Raw genomic sequence first — 20841 nt, 5'->3', positions numbered from 1 at the left:
AACCAAGAGTGGACCATCAGGGCCAAATTCCCTAAACATTTGATGTACATACAGAGTTGCACAAAGTTCTTAGGTCACCAAGCACTTGCTTTGATGTTTTGATGACTTTTATTAGAGCATCCATTTTGACATAATACCCATTACAATCTCTGTACCACGTGTTTAAAAAATGGTCCAGAGAGAATTTTATGAATGAATGGGGCATTAAGTGGGAACAGATCCCACTCCAACTGCAAGGAATTCAACTACGCGAACCAATACACGAGATGATTCGAATCAGCCAAGGCATATCAGTCCTCATTTTGCCTGCAATTTGTCATCTGTCTGCAAAAGAAATGGGATACCATGTCATATCCGTCAGCAAGAAAAATTGCCATTCCTTCCATTTCGTCTGTGTTATTGTTTGCCATTGCTGTATTGGAACTTGATCAAGTCAGAGGTCTTTTTTGTGTTAGCATTTAAGCTCTTTATTGGATGATATACTGGTACTGTACCAAACCTTTTACTAATGTGTTTTCTTACTATGGTCATTATCTATAAAGGATTAAGGTGGCATTTAGAATGCCTGGCAAATAATGACAGGGAATCTAGTCAGTCAGGATGAAAAGAACACATACCAACAAGGTTGAGCCGAAAGGCTATCAAGGAATTTAAAAAGAAGCAAACATCTGCTGTGCCAGTTTAAGAAATATGGACTGCCAAGACAATGATTCAACTGTTCCCATGACAACAGCTTGCAAAATCATCACCATGAGATGACGCGAGTTCCATAAACACATTACGCATATGCACAAATTCCATACTTTGAGGGCTTTCTGAGCAGGTTCACTGGAGCCGATGACAATGAGGCCTGGTCCCCCCATGCTGCAGAAGCTCTTCAGATGGAGCCCTTCCAACACAGGCACAGTAGACACAGCATAATCCTGCAAGAAACAAACAGAGGAAGAATTCGATTTTTTTTTCTGTTTTTTTTTTTTTCCTCAAGTATCTTTTTATTCAAGAGTTATTTTTTCCCCCAACAAAAATCTAAAAGTAAGGAAATTTGTTTTGGGAAGATAATTTATTTGTTTTAACAATGCTTCGTGGCAATAAAGCTTATCGCGGTGGAAAATGTGATACCTATATAAATTGTGCCACATTGGTAAGGAACAGTTTACAAGAGTTTGTGGGATGAGCAGCAGAGCTAGGTAAATGCGTCGCACCCAAGAAGAATTTGCCAAATGTTCTCTGCCAATGCCAAACAGCTTCTTTTGCTGCTGCCATTGACTCTCATTTGGTGGTTGGATGATTGAAGTTCAACGAAACAAGAAAAAAGGTGGCTTCCCTTTCTTAACCAGCAAGTCTTTGTTATCCAGTGTTATCCGTACACCTTGACACTGTCTCCGCCAAATGATGTTACTCTATTGGTGCAGCAATCAGCATAGCGTTCTCTGTGTCTTCACATATGACCCTTTGATCCAACTGCCATGAACACAATCTGGACTCATCGCTGAACGTAACGTTCTTCCACATGTTCAGGCTCCTGTCTCATTGGAAGGTCAATAAGAGAGGAGATTGGCTGAGAGCAGTCTGTTCCAGATTGTCTGGGCAGGGAGCCTTCTGCCATATCGTCCAGCAAATCTTCACTGCATATCTTTAGAAGACAGCCTACAGTACATCCTGTAAATGTTGACATGGTGAGGAAACAGTCTTCTTGCGGCGTCATCTTGGGGATGGCCATTTTGCATCCTATTTCTGACATCTCGTTATATTACGGAAACGGAACGTGCTGCAGCCATAACATTCTAAGTTAAGGACTATTTGCTAAAAACAATCAAGTTTATCAGTTTGAACATTAAATATCTTGTCTTTGTAGTGTATTCAATTAAATATAGGGTGAACATGATTTGCAAATCATTGTATTCTGTTTTTATTTATGTTTAACACAACGTCCCAACTTCATTGGAATTGGACTTGTAAATGGAATTATGGCTCAATCCAAACAATGCTGCAACTTGGTTATGCGGAACACGAGCTTGAAGTTGCCCTATCCACATTCATCCAAAATTCACTGGCACAACCCGCATGTAGGCTTCTCATCCCAAAAATGCATGTTCCTTAAACATTTTGCACCATTTAAAAGGAAAATTAAAATGCCTTCTAATAGTCAAAGATTGATTGGCAAGAAGCAATGTTACAACAACAACAAAATAATCTACCAAAGAAAAATCTCCTTACTTTTTGTACTTTAGATAAAGTAACTCACAAAAATATAACATCATATAATATCATTCTCATTCTCATCATTCTTCGCTTATCTTGTTCTGTGTCATTGGGGAGGTGGAGCCTATCCTATCCATCTGATTTTGGGTACAGGCCAAAGTCAGCTGGCATCTGCACTGCACATTACAATGGTCACCGTTCAATCACAGGGCACATAGAGGCAGATGACCATCGACGTTCACATTCACACAGTCTAAACCTTGTTGCTTGATGAACCAATATGCCATAAATTCCTACAATATGACATGATACCTAATATAAAGCTCTATAAATGATCATGAACTGAAAATAAACATGTTTGCAGGTCACACCAATCTTGTGGTTATTGGGTTGTTCCAAATTCTAACCATCAGGATACATTTCCACTCAGTTGAGTAGTCTCGTATTTTTCTTGTTCTGTTGTGACTCTATATTCAGGTTGTTACTATTTTCTGAGCTTGTTTTGAGTTTTTTTTTTTTCCCATGAACTTTTTCTTGGTCATTTTGTTCAGGTACATACTGTAGATCGAGAAACATGTATTCTATACTTGTAGAACTATCATCATCTGCTGTTTCTTCCAAGAGATTCATTGATTTATTGACCAAAAAGAATAACCCCCTCTTCTCAAGTTGATTAATAGAGCCTTTGAAAGGCCTCAGAACCAGTGCCAATCAGATATGCTGTAAGACAGAACCTTTTAATGTGAAAACCTGTACATTTATAGGGAAGCATAAAGTTTAGTTTTGCCTAAATAGATTGACTGATGTGTGTAATGCATGTTATGTAATGTTTCACTGTAGAGGTATAAGTCAAAATACAGTGAACCTCTAAAGTTCAAAAGCTTCTCAAAGTTCTTTCTACTATAGGGATAAAAATAATAAATAATACAAATAAAATTAAATTGCACAAAAACCTTAACTTCAAACTCAGCTTCAGCATATCTCATGAGACTTAAGTGAAGTGAGGCTACATTCAAATCTTGCTAGCACCTTTAATCAAAGGATGCATGTGTATAGTGTGGGTTGTGGGTTGCATTTAGTCTATGTGAAATCGACTGGTTAGCATGACTGGCTTGCAGTTCAGAGTTCATGTGTTCGTTCCCAGGCTCCAGCCTTCCTGTAAGGCAGGGGTGCCCAATACGTCGATCGTGATCAACTGGTAGTTCGCGTGCTGGCAGTTTTTTTTTGTTAGGTTGTTTGTTTATATGTGCCCTGCGATTGGCTGCCGACCAGTTCAGGTTGTACCCTGCCTCTCGCCCAGAGTCAGCTGAGAAAGGTGCCAGCACACCCGTGACCCTGGTGAGGATAAGTGGTTCAGAAAATGGATGGCTATATATATATATATATATATATACACACACACACACACACACACACACACACACACACACACAAATGGATTAAGGATTTAAACCCAAATAACAGAAAGGTGTCAGTATCTTGTGATGGCAGCCCTGAAAATGAGCAACCTATTTATAAACAGAAAATAGTATTTACAAAGCACAAAACTAGATAACCCGGTGGAGCATTAAAAGGAAAGTGAGTAATGGAATTGACACATGCTCACAAGCCTGACTCCAATATTTATGTTGCTTTGTGTCTGATGGAATTTGCTCAATTATTCACTACTTTAAAAGGGGATTGGAGATATCAGTGTTGTGTTACAGGGTATGGAGATCTAAGGTCAAATAGGATGATTATACTCTCTTAACGTAAGCTCTTTTGATGCCCTGGTCATCAAGATATCCTTGCTTTAATAATTTGTTTCATTCCATCCGCCACTTTATTTCACCTTAAAGGCATCAGCAAGTATTCCTGCTCCTCTTTGATTGGTCCGTTTGGAAAGGCCAACAAAGAACTCTCGACCTGCAGAAAGAAACAGAGAAAGATCAGCGAGGCTCAAGAAAAAAGTATTCTCAATCTTCAGCACCTTCTAATTAAGCAATTACCTTTAATTAAGCAATCACGAGTTACACTTCTCCATCATACCAAAACATTTTGCAAAATCGTATACACCTTGATGTGACTTGATGGGAACAGTTTAGTCTTTTTCCACCTTGACTGTGACCCAGTGCACACAGCAAATTCCATAAAGCCAAGCTTTGAAGAGTTTGGTGTAGAACAACTTGGCCTCAAGGCCATCAAACACCTCTGGGATGATCCAAAGCAAAGACTGATCCAAATCTTCTCAATTAATGTGAGAGAACCAGGTAGGAAGCTAGGTAAAAATGGGCAACCAACTTAATATTTTCTGCCATTTTTTCATTTCTATAGCTATAAGGGCCTGTGTCCCAATTGTTTAGGGCACATGGCATTCAGAAGTAGAATCTGAAATATTCTGTGAAAGAAAAACCAAACTGACAGAATGGTCCTTGGAACACCATTCGCTGAACACTGCAGTCATCACATTCAAATGTGGCTAACATGGCAGAACACAAAAAGAGAATGCTGAATGTCTGGCATACACCACTGAGCCCTGGGATTGGCTACCAATAGAACTGCTGAGCCTTTATTTGCCATTAGCTGGGGTGATGCCAACAAAAATCTTTGAGCTGTGCCATGTGAAACACTGAGACAAGAGCACAGCACTATTGTCCAGAAACCCAATTAAGTACGCTAACTGGGCTTCATAGTGGTAAAAGACATTGACCCAGATTTTAACCGCTGAACCGAGACAAATTCGAAAATACCCAAAATATTCTTGATTCCCAGTCTTCATCAGTGAAATTAAAGGTTGCCAGAAGAGTAAAAAGCCCGTGGTCGAAATGTAATTCCCGCTGATTTGATTTGACCATGCAGTGTGCTACGTAATGTTTTCACTGCAGATTACTTTCAGGAGAAATTTTGTTTAGTGTGCTGAGGTACAGGGTCATTGAGGTCACACTGTGGAATGTCTTTTAGAAAAGCTTAAACACGGACTCCATCAGACACACAAACTTCTGCTTGGGAAATAATCATAGGCTATGATTGCACAGACTCATTCGCTCAGCTACGTACAGTATCGTCGATCCTTTATGATCACACACTCCATACTTCTTGTCAGCCTAATCTACAACTAAGTTAAGAAAAGAGAACACATTTGAAAATCCTTGTAAAATGAAAATAAAAGGTTTTGAAAAACAGTGTAACCAGTGGTGTGCAGTCTTCTCTGCCGGCCTAAACACTATCAGAAGCATTGATATGTGATATTTTAGTGTCTATGTTTTGGAGTTGTTCGGCAGAAGATAAAGAGTCTTGCTTTTGTATTAATGGTATCGTAATGCCTCTCTCTCTCTCTCTCACTCTCACTCTGTAATGTCACACATTGTTAAATTGTGTTTCTGTATATTATTTTGTAAAATTGCCATGTGATAGTGGTGGTATCGAGTGGTCACTTAAGACCCCCCTGAAGGCCCAGGTCTGAAATACACTTGAGTTTAACATTATATCTCTGCATTTCTGCGCTACATTGTTACAAAAATATTTAAGTGTATTATGTCAGCAGGGACAAACTGTCTGGATATGTAATACTACTGTATAATATACTGTACAATCCTTTGCAAAGGTGTTAAGTCGGAATGCACCATTACTGACACCAGTATTGGGTCTCTGGTTTTCTACAGAGAGACAGTATCGGTACTCGTAAAAATTTTACTATACTGCACACCCCGATACCCCATCGCCAAACTGACATATACCTTCCGGGTAGGAGCCATGTCGGTCGTGTGTGTCTAGAGATATTTTAAGGACAGGTATGAAACCACTTTCAGTTGTCAAATGAGAGTGAATGTTTCTATTTTTTCTGTATCGTATTATGAAATGGATTACGAGATTTGGATAAAGGTGCAGAACCACCATCTCTTCACTTTGACGTCACAAAATTTTTTTAATTTCCCGATTGATAACATGAATGACTAAATGAAAATCAGTCATGAGGTGAATTTGTTTGAAGCTATGTAGTTTGGTGCTTTCCGACCTCTATCAAATGTAAAGAGGAACCCTTGAACCCCCCGCGAAAAAAAAAAAAAAAATGTAAATATCTAATTCAAATGGAAAGCTAATGATGTAAATGAAAAGGCTTATTGGGTCTGAGGAATAATACGATTGGATCAGCAATTAAGGATATTTCACTTACCTGTGAAAAGGACATCTCCTCCATCCAATGTGGCATTCTCATCAGCCATTTCCACAATGTTCAGATTCAGCTCCTTCAAGGCACCTTTCACTGCCTCTGTCTGTGTAAACAAGAACACAAACCAAAGTACATATAAATCAACTACTGATAAGAACAAATCAATGGAAGGTAATCTAATTGTGAAACGAAAACAACATTTATCTTCAGGGTGACTGTTATACAGTCAAGTTCCAATCAAGAATCCATAAACAGGATGAAAAAAATCATTCTGAAGATCTTGCTGGGCTACTTAACAGCACGCTGGCTCCTGTGAGACCAGATGCTATGAAACAAATCATTTTTTTGCGATGACATCATTGTAATGAGCCATGATATGATGTCATTTTATAAGTAAATCATACGGGTTATGAAGTATTGACTCCAGATAAAACACCAACTTTATATTGAAAATTCATTATCCTGCCCTCACGTTCTGGGTCATCTTTCTTTCTGTCTTTCTATTCAGTATTTGTAGGAAAAAGATGACAAGCTGGATATTAGGGGGTATTATGAAATGTGTTCCTGAGATGGAAAATGAGAAAGGTTGGTGGTTAGCTGCGTGTCCTTTACATGAACTCAGACCTTGAGGAGAGCAGGTCTTTGTTTGGTTGCTCCACGGCTGATCTGCTCTCCTCCTGCCTGACCGCCCAGTGTGGTTTTACTGTCCTGATTTGGGGGGTCCTACAGGAGTAGTTTCCAAGGCCAGGCATGTTAGTGAGAGCATCAATGTTTCCACAAGCCCTATCTCATTATGACCTCAGCCTGTTCATTGTGCTTCTTGGCCAACACAATGTTTCTGCTTCCACTTATTTGTGGAAGGACACACCATTCGGTCATACAGGTAGACTGCCATGCACTTTCCAAATAACACAATACAAAAGTGAATATGCACATGTTTCCATGAAATTACAAGTCATAGATCTTATAACTTTAAGCCAAAACAACAGTTGGTCTCAAAGAATAATCATTCTCGTACTGGTTGTAGGTCTTGAATAGATGATGAATATTATGCATTATTGATATGGTGTGGCTGTGGCACGAGCTATCTACATCATATAGTCCTATTCCTATTCCTTTGGCATTGCATTAGTAGAACAGTACGCAAAGCAAATATCTACTAGACTGCACCAAAGGTTCCTTTACCTAAGCTGCCAGGCATTTCCCCTGACATCACTGGAGGTGATAAGAGACAAAGGATGTTGCGCTCTATGTTTACCCTACCACCATGGGAATTTCTACAGCAGAATTGTATCTGCTTTGAGGATGTAGTCAAGAACATTTGACTGTCCACACGGGCCCAGAAATTGAACAGTCATTTACAGCAAGTGTCAAAACAAAATATTGACCTTTACTACAGTGTGCTTCTGATAGGTATTTTAAAAGGCTAATCAATTTCAATCATGGTTCATATCAAAATATATTATTCAAGCTGCTAAACAGATATTACTACTGTTCAGTTGCTGCCATTACTTTTTTTGGCATGCATGTTTTCAATGTTCTATTTTGGAGGTACCCAAATAGAAAATAAGATGTCACTGACTGACTGTTAATGTTTCGCATTCACGTTCATTGGCTTTTTCAGTCACAGTTGGTTAGACAGTATACAACTGCTAATTTAATATTTCCCAAGGGAAAAGTCAAATTTTTCCTCTCAGTCCTCCTTGTTTATTCCTTCTTGTTTTGTGTCTACCACATTCCCCATGCTCTCTCAACCTTTGTGGCAGGGTCAGAAATCCTCCAACTGGCACCCCGAGCTGCAGGATGATTATCTCTCAATGTAAGAGACCGCCCAATAGCTGAGCCTCTCTGGGTGCCAACTCATTTTGCAGGCCCCTCATGTCCCCTCCGTAAAACAACCTTTTTCTTCTGAGAGCTTGGCTAAGCAACACAAGGTTAGCCTGCACCCTGCTTTAAATGAAAAAGGCCTTTATGTTCTTTTAAAATTCATTAAGGGGTTTTCAGGCCAGTTGGTTTGCAGGCCACATTACCGCCGTTCCAGCTCAGTACAAGGGGGACAGGGCAAGAAGAACCCGCCTTTTATTTGAGCTTTTTATGGACCCTTTCGAAATGTTTTTGTTCCCCTGGTACCTCTGCATATCACATTCAGCTAAAAAGGACCATCTGTCTGCTAGAACACGTTGCATTTGGGGAAGGGAACAACAGCATTCACAGTCATCCTAGCCTTTCTAGAGGACAGAGGACTATCAGTTCTGTGAAAAAAAAGTATTTGCCCCCTCCTCAAATACTGACTTTTTTCATAGTTTCCCCACTTTTATGTTTTCAAACAAATGTAAATCCAACCATCCATCTATTTTCTTTGCTGCTTATCCTCACTAGGGTCGCGGGCTGCTAGGGCCTATCCCAGCTATCTTCGGGCGGGAGGCGGGGTACACCCTGATCAGACAAAAATTACCCAAGTAAACATAAAATGTCGTTTTTAAATGGCGAAGAAAAAAACAATTCAAAGCTACCTGGCCCTGTGTGACGAAGTAACTGCTCCCTTGTTAAATCATTAATTAATTGTGTGTAATCATATTATTTGTTATTCTGACTTAATTTCCACACATTTTCACACCCAAGCCTGATTACTTCCACACCTGTTCAATCGAGAAATCAATTAAACAGAACCTGTCAGACAAAATGAAATCGGCCACAAGATCTCGAGAAAATGCAACAAAATGCCACGAGCCAACGAAATTGAAGAAGAGAAATAAAGTAGTTCATCATCTATCAGTATGAAAAGGGTTACAAAGCCATTTCTAAGATTTAAGACTCCAGCGAACCACAGTGAGAGCCACTATCCACAAATAGAGAAGACATGGAACAGTGGTGAACCTTCCCAGGAGTGGCGGGCCTCCAACATATTACCCCAACAGCACAGCAATGTTTCATCCAGGAGGTCACAAAGGAACCCAGGACAACATCTAAAGAACTGCAGGCCCCCCTTGCTTCAGTAAAGGTCAGTGTTCATGACTCAACAATGAGGAGGAGACTTGGAAAACATGGCATCCATGGCTGATTTTCAAGGCAAAAACCACTGCTTACCCAATTGAACATAAACTGTCAAAGCATCTAAATTATTCCCAAGAACTTTGGAACTATATATGGACTGATGAGACAAAAGTTGAACCTTTTGGAAGGCGTGTGCCTTGTTACATCTGTCGGAAATGTAACACAGCATTTCAGAAAAATAACATTACACCAACAGTCAAACATGGTGGTGGTAGTGTGATGATCTGGGGATTCTTGCTCCTTCAGGTCCTAGATGACTTGCTGTGATTGATAGAACCATGACTTCTGTATTTTACCAGAAAACCCTGAAGGAGAAATGTCTGCCATCAGTTCGTGACGTCAAGCTGAAGCACACTTGGATTCTGCAGCAAGACAACGATCCAAAACAAACCTGCAAGTGAACTTCTGAATGGCCTAAAAAACAATATGAAGGTTTTTGCTGTGGGTCAGTAGGTAGAGCGGGTTGTCCCGTGACCGAAGGGACACTGGTTAAAATCCCAGCAATGACAGTTCGCATGCCGAAGTGTCCTTTGGCAAGACACTGAACCCTAATTTGCTCCCAGTGGGCCTGGCAGCGAGCGCCTTGCATGGCAGCAGTCGCACATTGGTGAATGAATGTGTGGGTGAATGTGAGGCTTTGTAAAGCGCTCTGGGCACTGTGATGGTATAGATAAAGTGCGATATAAGTGCAGTCCATTTATCATTTAGTGGCCTCCTAAAAATCCTTACTTGAATCCAACTGAAATGCTGTGGCATGACCTTAAAAAGGCCGTTCATGCTCGAAAATCCTCCATTGGTGCTGAATTTAACGGCACTTGGGTGTGCCATATGTACCCCTTCCCCACTATATAATCACAATATAATTTCTACCACTACAGCTAGTCGTGGACGGGAGGGCGTTAGGGTGCATTGTCACGGAACGCCAACTACACATTCGTTTGCGAGGTAGCTGGTGGCTGGTGGCTTGCACCTCTTGTCACGGCGTGGAAAGTCCCATGACCACCCGGTGGGATATATTCCAGACACCGGAGGCTATAAGCAGATTTATTTTCGAAGCTCAAACGTGTTGGGATGTTAAGGCATGAGAAAGAATTTACACATACTGGTATGTGATTGAGAGCTGCCAATGGAACAGGGTGCAGTTTTATAGCCTCATTTTATAAAGGCATACTTGGCTTTTTTGTTTTTCCTTTTTTTTTTTTTTTTTTTTTTTAATCATTACATTTTGGCAGGGTTGTTAACAACATTCTTATCTGTCCAAGACGTATGTTTCACTTTTCAGGTACTTTAAAAGTGAACAGCATATACACTGGACCTTTGGTTGAAAATCAAACCACCAACACACAGCAGACTGCATAAGCAAGAGAATAAAATCAAGGGTAACAAGCAGTATTATCAATTTTTGTTACATCGCTATTCTGACACGGCAAAAATTCCTCTGATGGTCTCGTATCCCCCTGTAAGCTGTACAGCTAATGATGCCTGACCAGACTTGAAATCAGCCCCGATTCATACTTGAGTCTGCTTACTCTGTATTGAAGGACGAAAAGGCTGAATGTACACAGGTTTTGTCCATTGCAAGACAAAACTTAATAAAAAAAAGTTTAAGTGCCCTGTCACAGGAATTTAAGTCTGAAATGCCAACCACTCATTTAGTAGCATGCAACAGAAGGCAGACCCTTGCTTAATCCAAACAAATCCCTGGTGTATGTAGGAACATACATGTGGTTAACCAAGCCATGACACCCTCCTATCATACAACACCCCCACCTTGCTTAACAGCATTACATAAATGTTGAGAAGTAGGTCAGTATGAAGCCATGCACTGTTAACAGTTGCAGGACTGGAGACCCTCACACCACATCGACCACAAAGATCTGGCAGTCTGCCTTAGTAAAGGAGCCGTTTCAGCCAAACACACTGTACTCTCAGACTCCTTTCATTTGGGACTCCTGGGGATATAAAGACTGCAAGGAGGAATATTCAACACGACAGTCCTACTTGGACACATTTACCGTCGCCTAAGAGGAAAGTATCTGTGAGAAAATAACAAGGTAAAGCTTTAGCACTGATAAAATTTTAATATTTAAAAAATATAATTGCAAATTTGGAATCAAAGAGAAGCTACTGTGCACTGGAGGAAATAATACAAAATTGTTGACAAACCAGAGTTTGAAACACAAATAATGTACCTGTTTGTGGACATGTGTAGCTTGCACCCAGACCAAACATTAATTGGTCATTGATCATGCAACGCATTTTACACATTTAATTATTCAGTGCAGAGCATCACTATACTATGTGAGCAGCTGCAAAGAGGATATGACAGATGTAAAATTACACAAATAAATGTTTTAAAATTGTTTGTCTTTTTTTATTTACTGAACTCTATTAGTAATTTAATGAATGTCAATCTATATTGGAAAGTAAAACATTGGCATTATGACGTCTCATCATCACAGGTGGGTTTTCTAGACAAGGGAATGCAATGCATTTCTGGTTGATGCTTGTTGCAATAAGAACCCCCAACAATCTAAGTAAATGTCAATTAAGAAAAATAAATGGAAGTGAAGAAGAGAATGAAAAGTATTCCTTGATTTCAAATCCTATTGCCAATGATAAAGGAAAAAAAAAAATTATTGTCTTCTCATTGTATTTTTTTCTTGCTGGAGGTGTACGCAAATTTATTATGCAGACTGTTTGCTCCAAAGGGTCAAAGTTATTGTGCAAATCAAAATTATTAGTAAAACTGTCAAACTTTCATTAGTTTTTGCTGTTTATCCAAATCAAATACCTTGCCAGACTATATAGTTTATTACCCACTGTTGTTTAACACCCGCGACCCTTGTGAGGATAAGCAGCTCAGAAAATGGATGGATGGATGTTGTTTAACACAGTGGTCACAGTCTTATTCAAATGAAACCCAAGCAGGGTCGAGCACTACAAAAACAAAGAGAAATATAAGTCTGTTCGAGCAAATAAAGAGTGCTGTCCAATCATAAAGGCTATAAAGACAGAGGGAGCTCTCCAGTCAGCTCAGATCCTCTATTTGTTGGGTTTTATCTATAGACTGGACCTCTTAATCCAAACAGAGGGGGGAAAGACAATAAACTCACCTACCTCATTGAGAGTTCTGCTTTGCTTCACTTCAATAGATGGCTAACATTGGTATTATCAAATGTTAATGCTCTCGGGATACCATACTAGAATTGTATTTGTCAGAAGAACATTTGACTGAGTGTCCTTTACTTACACTGATTAGACATATATTTGGAGAAAAGAAAATATGGTATAAAGCATGCAGACTTGTTGGAATCCTGTAATGGATCCTGATTTCAAAGACGAACATCATAAAAAGCCCCCAGGGTTGTCTGTGCCTCCCCACTGACACATGGTCTTAGTGAAAGTAAGCAATGCCACAATCGTTAAAGTGTAAAATATTCCACATAAATTATGCCTGTTAGTTCAAAAAAGGCCACTGACGTTTTCAGTTGGTCTCTCTTCTGAATAGCACTTAACCCTATTAATGTTCAAGGGGGTAGTTGGAGTCTATCCTAGCTGACATTTGGTGAAAAGATTACTAATCAATCACAGGACTAACTGAAACAAACAATCTTCTACACCCACATTTACACTCAGTAGCTTCAAAACCCAAGTTTGACTGTGCTAACAGCTCGATTGCACTCCTGAGGACTATTACTGTGTAATTATAATCACCAGGAATTAGTTTTAAATAAAAACACGGTCCATATCAAGCATTCATGTTCAACACGATATGGCACAAAATCAGATACCCACGATCCCAGATGATCCCATTAAGTCTCAAGACTTGTGAAATATAAATAGAACAAGAAAAGAAGATACAATAAGATATAATTACAGAGCGCAATATACTGCTGATTTCTGTGTTTATTTTCAGTGAGGTGTTAGAATAATCCTGTTAAATTCAATCGTATGGTCTGACATAAGTGCAATGATGCTTGCTGTCTTGCCCTCCATAGTTTACTTTAGAACATGAATTGGCACAATTCATATTGCTCTCTAAAATGAAAAAAGTGCATTATTAAAGTGTCATACTGTTATATGACAGCACACTAGACCTCATTTCTGCCAGTCTTGCTTTTTCCTTTGGATTTGGATTTGGATCGTTTTGCAAATGGACTGGACGAGGAGAAGAAGAATATACACTGAAAGTTGATTGATGAATGACTTATATCTGACCTTCAAACATGGGGACAGGTGTGCACTGTATTGCTATAGACTGTTGTTGAACAGCTAAACCCACTTGTAAAAAAGAAAAAGTGTTGTGTTACTGTCATGTGCTTTAGTGCGCATCTGCCAGCGAAGGTTTTTGGAAGCACATATATGGTCGTGTTAGAGGACTAAATTAATGGAAAGTGGAATGCCTGACAACTGTCACAAGAAGTTATATTCCCCATAACTGGTCAGGCTTTCCGAGCGCTGTGGTTAACCAATGCTTATTACCCTTACAGAATCAAAACTTGGCACCCTTTTCACATGTACCAGAGACGATTCAATTGAGACTATGAGAAGGAATCCCCATTGTGTTTGTTTTCGATCTGCCAGTTGAGGCCTCTGAAACCCAAAACAAAAATACCCATAGCTCCCATGTATTAAAGTTGTTTTAACATTCGTGAGGCCCAAGGTGTACTGCAGGAGAAAATGTGTGATCAAAGATACTTAGAAAGGATGATTTAAACGATGTGTCTTGAAGCATGACCTACCATGTGCGGAGAAAAACGTGGTTTGATGCATTAACTGGAGAGAATGTAGAGCTCTAGGAAGGATTCATGAAAGGAAGGAGAGCGTTTGATCAACAGACAGGGAAGTCAGATTTAGATTAAGCTCAGGCTTCCCCTTTTAATCACTTTCCTCCAACACAGGGAGTCCCCCTTAGTACATGGTGCTGTATTGCTCTATGAAAGAGGAACCCAATAGGCCGTGATCGGAACCTAAGTAGTGTCAGAGAACAATGACCTCACTGGATACGAGAGGCATGAATGATGTGTGCTCTTCTTTTGAAACAAAATCCTTTTATCTATATGTCCTGTTTGCTGCAAGCTTATATAACTTCAGCTTCTAACCACCTTTCAAAGCTTTGGAGCATACCGTGCCAAGAGTGAAGAAAATAAATGGATGCCTTTTCATATCTGCATTCTTATCGGTACTCAAATGTTCCAGAGGTTTATGCTCTTCGCTTTATTCACAATACTAAAAACAGCCTGGAGTGTGTTCCACTGAAGAAAAACACTATCATACCACATGGTTACGCCCACGGTTTTCAAAGAATGTGATGGATGGGTCCCAAAGTGGAAAAAAAAAAAAAAAGCATGAGGGTTTGCCCGGCAAAGGCTGGACTAACTGCCTATTATGAGGGATTTCCCAAAACAGCCCTGTAATGTGAGAGTCAAGCAAGGGGTCTGAAGTGGAAACTAAGAAAAGGACTATATGTTCTAATCTTGAAAGGGGAAAAACATTAACGGCCAAAAGATTTCCCAAATACTGGCAAAGATGGGCTTTTCCGGACAGTTGTTTTCCATCTTTTGCATGAAGCAAGCGGTCAGATGCTAACCAGCCACGACGGATCTAATCATCTGCCTTGAAATTCAAAACCATGTGATCAACAGTATCTACAGTGCAGTATCTGTTGATTTGATATTGTTTATTTGTAAAGCTTCCTTGGGTGTCATGGAAGGCACTACGTAAAGCAAATCTATCTATCTATCTATCTATCTATCTATCTATCTATCTATCTATCTATCTATCTATCTATCTATCTATCTATCTATCTATCTATCTATCTATCTATCCATCCATCCATCCATCACATGAAATTCATGGATCATGATTTATTGTGAAATATATTTGTCATAATTAAATCTATCTGCTATCAAGGGAGACACCCTGCCTTTTGGTTCATTCAGAAAGATTGCATTGGTGTCTAATAAAATGCCTGAAATACAGTAAAGTTTTCAGTAAACTCTCTCCATCCATTTGGTAAACTATCTTCTACATCCTGGCTGAGACTACACGCTGGACTGGTCAACAGTCAATCGAAGGCTAAATCTGAATGGGGCTTGAAGTCAGAAACAGCCCCAATTTGTGAATACAAATTGCCATTGTGCTTGAGTTTGTTGTCTTGGTGTGCATTGTGTGAGGCCATTCTTTTCGCCAGGCGGTAAAATTTAGCACATTGTTGAGAGGTTGCATCCAATCTCCTATTCAGTGTTCAGATGTATTAAGGCACGTGTAATGAGTTCATTACTACTTCGTTCTAATAAGTCAACTTAGATAGGTCAAAACAGAAATCATTCAGCAGAATCAATTCAACAAGTACAGAGTTCTTAGAATTTGGAGCTGATTTAACGTTGACACCATCTAATTTCCTAAAACTTATGATAACTTTGCCAGTAGTTAGCCCATTCCAACTTTGTCTCTGAAGCTTCAAATGTAACCCATATGTGTCTGTGATGGGTTCCTCTACTGTGCACTGCTGTGGACTGGGCTCACAAGGCCACAGAACACCCCTGAGCATCCACTCAATAACATTACCACTGCTGCAGTGAAACGAGACAGACTGTAATGGAAACAACCCACTTTCCAGACACTTGAGGGAATAGCAAACATCTCTGCCTGATCCCTATAAAAGACAGAAGAAATAAAGACGAGCAATCCTGGTCTCCCACCCACTCACTTTGTCTGGACAACAGAACGTCTCATCTTTCAAAAAATAACTGGGTCACTATTGTAATGATAACAGTACATTACAGATAGTAAAATGAGAGAATTTTAAATGAAATAAGAAACAAAGAAAAATAATCAACAGTTACTGCAATGAATGCTTTAATTCTATCACATTGTCCCTGACTATTTTTATCGATGTGATTTTCACTATTCTACTTAATTATGAAGGTAGATCATCCACAGGTCATAATTCTGTGTCTTATGCTGCATACCAGTCATTGTGTGTTCCAACAGCTGACTGACAGCCTGTATGTAAGGACCTTGTAAAGAATGTTGCCATAATTAAACACACTTGTGTAACTGTCAGGCTTGGAGAATGAGACATTTGTATAACCACTGGGAAGGGGGCTGATTAGCCTGTCATTTTTTAAGTCCCCTTGCTTACACTCTGCACACTGCACCGAGTAGGTGATTACACAACCAGACATCAGTCACAGGTCATTCTAAATTTGAAGGAATACTGACTTTATCAAACTCTCAGGGAATAGTATTTGTATTTGTATTTTTTTTTTTCTATATTCTAATTTCTCTCTAGATTTTAGGTTACCTGTTAAGGCAACAGGATACATGAGATTCCAAATACAGTATGTAATCTCAGCAAACCATTACAAAATGATAGGTTTGTGGCAAATGGAAAACGCCAGTCAAATATGGCCAGAGTGATCAGCATGCTTTGAGGAGTCCAATGTGGCAGCTGCGGGTTTGGTTTAAAGAATGCTGCAAGGTTGTCTCCAAAGGCAAACCCCAAGGAGATGCAGCCAAACAACAGTTATTTGAATTGTCAATCGCCAGGTTAAGCAGATGTGCAAAATCAGATTCAGAATACTTTATTAGTCCCAGAAGAGCAATTCAGTTGCATGCCCTTGTTGATTATCCAATATCTAATCAGTTTCCTTGTCTTTTTTTTTTCAAAGTACTTTCCTCTTTTCTGAATAGTTTCTGCTGGCTTATTAGTTTTTGCTTCATGTGTGCATAGACATTTTTTTTTTAAACATGCGCTTCATTGAAGAGAACTCCATTGCCTTTCAGTACAGAGTGAAACAATTACAATATGAGGCTTATTCTATGGGACTGTGTCTTAAATCAATTGCAAAGTTTACAAAGGTGTTATTGCATACACACCTGCGCTATTTTACCTTCGAGAACATAGCCTATATTTCATTGGTGACATGCAGATTTGTCAAGTTGTTGACCTTGGGTGGCAATTTCAGACAGAGTAAGTATAGCTAGTAATCAACTCAAAAACACATAAATGGGTTTGGTTTAATATATATTTAACACGAACAAGCAATGCACATGAATTCAAAATCAAAGGAAAAATTATTATGTTGTGGCATCTCCCCAAAATGGCTCATAAACTAGACTAAAAGGACAAGAAGCATACCACCATAACCCATCTTTCAGTCCAGCTTTATAGTGGATCACATTACTATGTCACTCCTTTCAATCAGCCTCCTTCTATCTGATAACATACAGTGCTGTTCAAAGCGCTTAAACCTCATCATTCCTGACATTCTTTGGATTCTGGTTGGTGTGACCTCATTGGGTGAGGGATGTAGTAGGAAAATAACCCCTGGCAGTTCCTTTGCTTCGACATGGAAACTTAAGCTTGCAAAGAATGAATGACTATGTGCAAACTTGACTGTGGGTGCACTTGCGAGTGAAAACAACAAGTTTCCTAAGTGAGAATGTTTTCACTCCACTGTGCAGATGGCCCTACAGTGCAAATTCCAGATGCAAGTGTGACTGAGTATATGCTTCATGACTGTCTCACCTGAGTGAAATGTTTTTATGTGCATGTTCACTGATTCTGCACCTTGTCCAAACAGATTCAAACTTCCGGAATACCCTGTGGTTGAGTGAACTTGATAAACCTAAAAGCTTCAACAGTCTAACTACTGTATAGTACAGCATAGATTGCTGTTGTTAACAGTTAATGTTAATGCAAAATAATATAAAATGCATGACCTGAAAAAAACTACAGTTTAGTAAGAACTGTGATATTCATTTTGACACGTCGGTTCTAGAAAAAGTAGGCACAGTAATGAAGAGTTTGAATCTCGGCTCGGCCCTTTCTGTGTGGGGTTTGCATCTTCTTCCCTCCCACATTCCGAAAACATTTTTGTTCGAGTCTTGAGGAGTGAAATTGGTCGCTGGTGTGAATTTGAATGGTTGTTTCTTTACAGTACACTGTATATGCCCTGTGATTGACTAGCGACCAGCCCAAGATGAGACTCGTGAAACTTCAACCAGAATAAATGATTTCAGATGGATGGATGGATGGATGGTTTTCCACAAAATGACAAACTGGGAAGTGTGATTTTATTTGAGACATACTACTCTATCCCCTCTTTTCTGAGTTTATGAATAATAGTCAAAAACCTTTCAAAGAGTTGATGATATCAGTTATGCTGACCATAAAAAGTGTCACAATATTATCCTGACATTTGTTTTAAGTTGTGATATATTCAGCATATACTGTAAACTTATCCATACATCCTTGAATCCAAAAGGATGTTAGTGCCAAATCTGAAGGACACATGAAGTGATTTTTGAAATGAGAAATGCAAAATATTTCAGTTAGAAAATTAGGCAAGCATACTGTAGCAACATTACCATTCAGATTCTGGTCACCTAATAGTATGAACATGAACATGAAAGTGAAGGTGGTGGTGGAGCTGAAGGTTTGGGCCTGCATGGCTTCTTCTGGGATGGGCTCACTAATCTTAATTGATAGACAACATGATGTCAGCAGAAAAATCAACTCAGAAGAAATATGGTGTGCCAAAAGAAAGTTGCACCCAAACTGATTTGGTGAACCATTTTCATGCAGTGAGAATGACCCAGAACTTTGCCAAAGCAACAAATCAGTTCGTTGGGGTAAAGAAGTGGAAGCTTTTAGAGTGACCTAATGAATCTCCAGACTTAAACGCTATAGAGAAGTGTGTCCAAACTACAGCCTGCGGGCCATTTGTGGCCCACTGTGCCTTTTTTGTGGCCTGCTGCATGTACTAAAAATAACATAGAATAGGGCGCGCAACCCTAATTTTCCCTGCCTCGCTATATCGCCATATGCAGCTGCTGGTCTTCCTCTTGCATCGTTATCACAATTTAAAGTGACTAACAGCGCAATGATCTGCTACAGTGACGATTGTGCAAATGGTACAGCTAGATCTCAAAGACATACGTGGCCAGTACTAATCAACAACAGTATGCAAATAGTGCAGCATGATAAAACAGTGAGTGTATGAATAATGTAGAAGTGTCCCAACAGTGATGTGTAAAATTGGCAGCATTTTGCAATGACAATGTAAGTTAACTGAAGAAGTTAATGGCAAGAGGGAAGAAGTCGAAGTAGTCGTTAGAAGCAAACTGGTTGTCCATCTTTTCCGCATAATTTGTCTTGGAAATGTTGATTTCTTTTGTCAGCTGGTTTCGGGTCTGATTGTACAGGGTTCTGTCCCCACTCCACTAGGCGTCCTCTTTAGCCTGGCAATGTTAGCGACGTTTGGCAGTGAACCACATCTTGTTGTTACTGAATGTGCAAAATGTATTTGTTTGTACATACACGTCTTCACAGAAGCTGATATAGGATGTAAGCCTACAATAACATCACAGAAGAATAATGCAAATGAAAGGATGTTAGTGGGTAGCAAGTGATTTGCAGGTATATTTTAAGTCATATTCGAAGTTGTGTTGTTGTAAATACCTAGAAATAAAAACTCAAGTGTTGATGTCTTGTCTCATATTTTGATGTTAAAAAACAGGTTTTCAGTCTGCAGCAAAAACAAAGGAAATTCCCTCACTGTTCCGATACCTTTGGAGGTGGGTGTACAGGCTGTATAGACTTGTAGATGGGAGTTTAGTCTCTGCACTAACTTTGACCTCATTTATATTTGAGTGATTCCAAGAAAGAAACAAAGTAGGTAAAGAATGTAAGATGAGGGGGATAAATACCAATGGTCATGCTGTTAACGCATGTCACAGTCCTTACCATGGAAAGCAATTATATGGGTCTTTGCTTTTCGGAATGTTCTTACGGAGCAAAGTGATCCATTTGGTTTGGAAATCAAGCACTTTCTCCTGTATGTGTGTGTGTATGTGTGTGTTTATTGTGGGAGTATTGGAGTTGTATGCCTCTCACTGGAGCACATCATTACTAGCTGGTGATAAAAAAGGAGGAGACGGGACCTTTGTGATTTCTGTGGCGTGATTGGTCATTACTGCAGGGGTTTATTGAATGACTGAGGGTAGACATGATTAATTACATAGCTTGGGGTTCAGGTATCCAAGAAAAACAACACTCAGAGACTCACACATGCACACATGCAGTACATATCAAACAACAATGTGCAATTTATGAGATATGTACTGCATATATTTTTAGCGTATATACAGAGAAGCAAAAGCACAAACTCTGAGCCATCTGGTATGGTAAAAATGGGGAAAGGGTTTACCCTAATAAGCAGACAGAAAATATTGACAGTGCTGAACTATTTCCCCAAACCATGTTGGAAAACACATACCGATATAAGCACAGATTCCTGCCTTATACATAATGCAAGGAACCATTCAGTCAGGACCGCAGGATGCTTATGGGGAAGTAATGAAAACAAACTGGGGGATGCATACCTGATGGTTTTCCCAGCCGTAAATACCAAACGTTTGAA

General features: G+C 39.5%; 1 protein-coding gene across 1 annotated transcript in view; it reads right to left on the bottom strand.

The window, feature by feature from the left end:
* The window catches only part of ddah1 (dimethylarginine dimethylaminohydrolase 1), a 65569-nt gene that overhangs the window by 12542 nt on the left and 32186 nt on the right, over positions 1–20841 (bottom strand). The window contains exons 2-4 of the mRNA XM_061684369.1: positions 6356–6455; positions 4034–4107; positions 804–923 (exon numbers count right to left, since the gene is read on the bottom strand). Of these exons, the coding sequence (XP_061540353.1) occupies positions 804–923; positions 4034–4107; positions 6356–6455 (294 nt within the window). The remainder of the gene's footprint in view (positions 1–803; positions 924–4033; positions 4108–6355; positions 6456–20841) is intronic.

Source organism: Phycodurus eques, chromosome 8 (assembly GCF_024500275.1).
Source record: "Phycodurus eques isolate BA_2022a chromosome 8, UOR_Pequ_1.1, whole genome shotgun sequence".
NCBI lineage: Eukaryota > Metazoa > Chordata > Actinopteri > Syngnathiformes > Syngnathidae > Phycodurus > Phycodurus eques.
The sequence above is the reverse complement of the archived record's forward strand: the minus strand, read 5'-3'. Positions and strand labels throughout refer to the sequence as shown.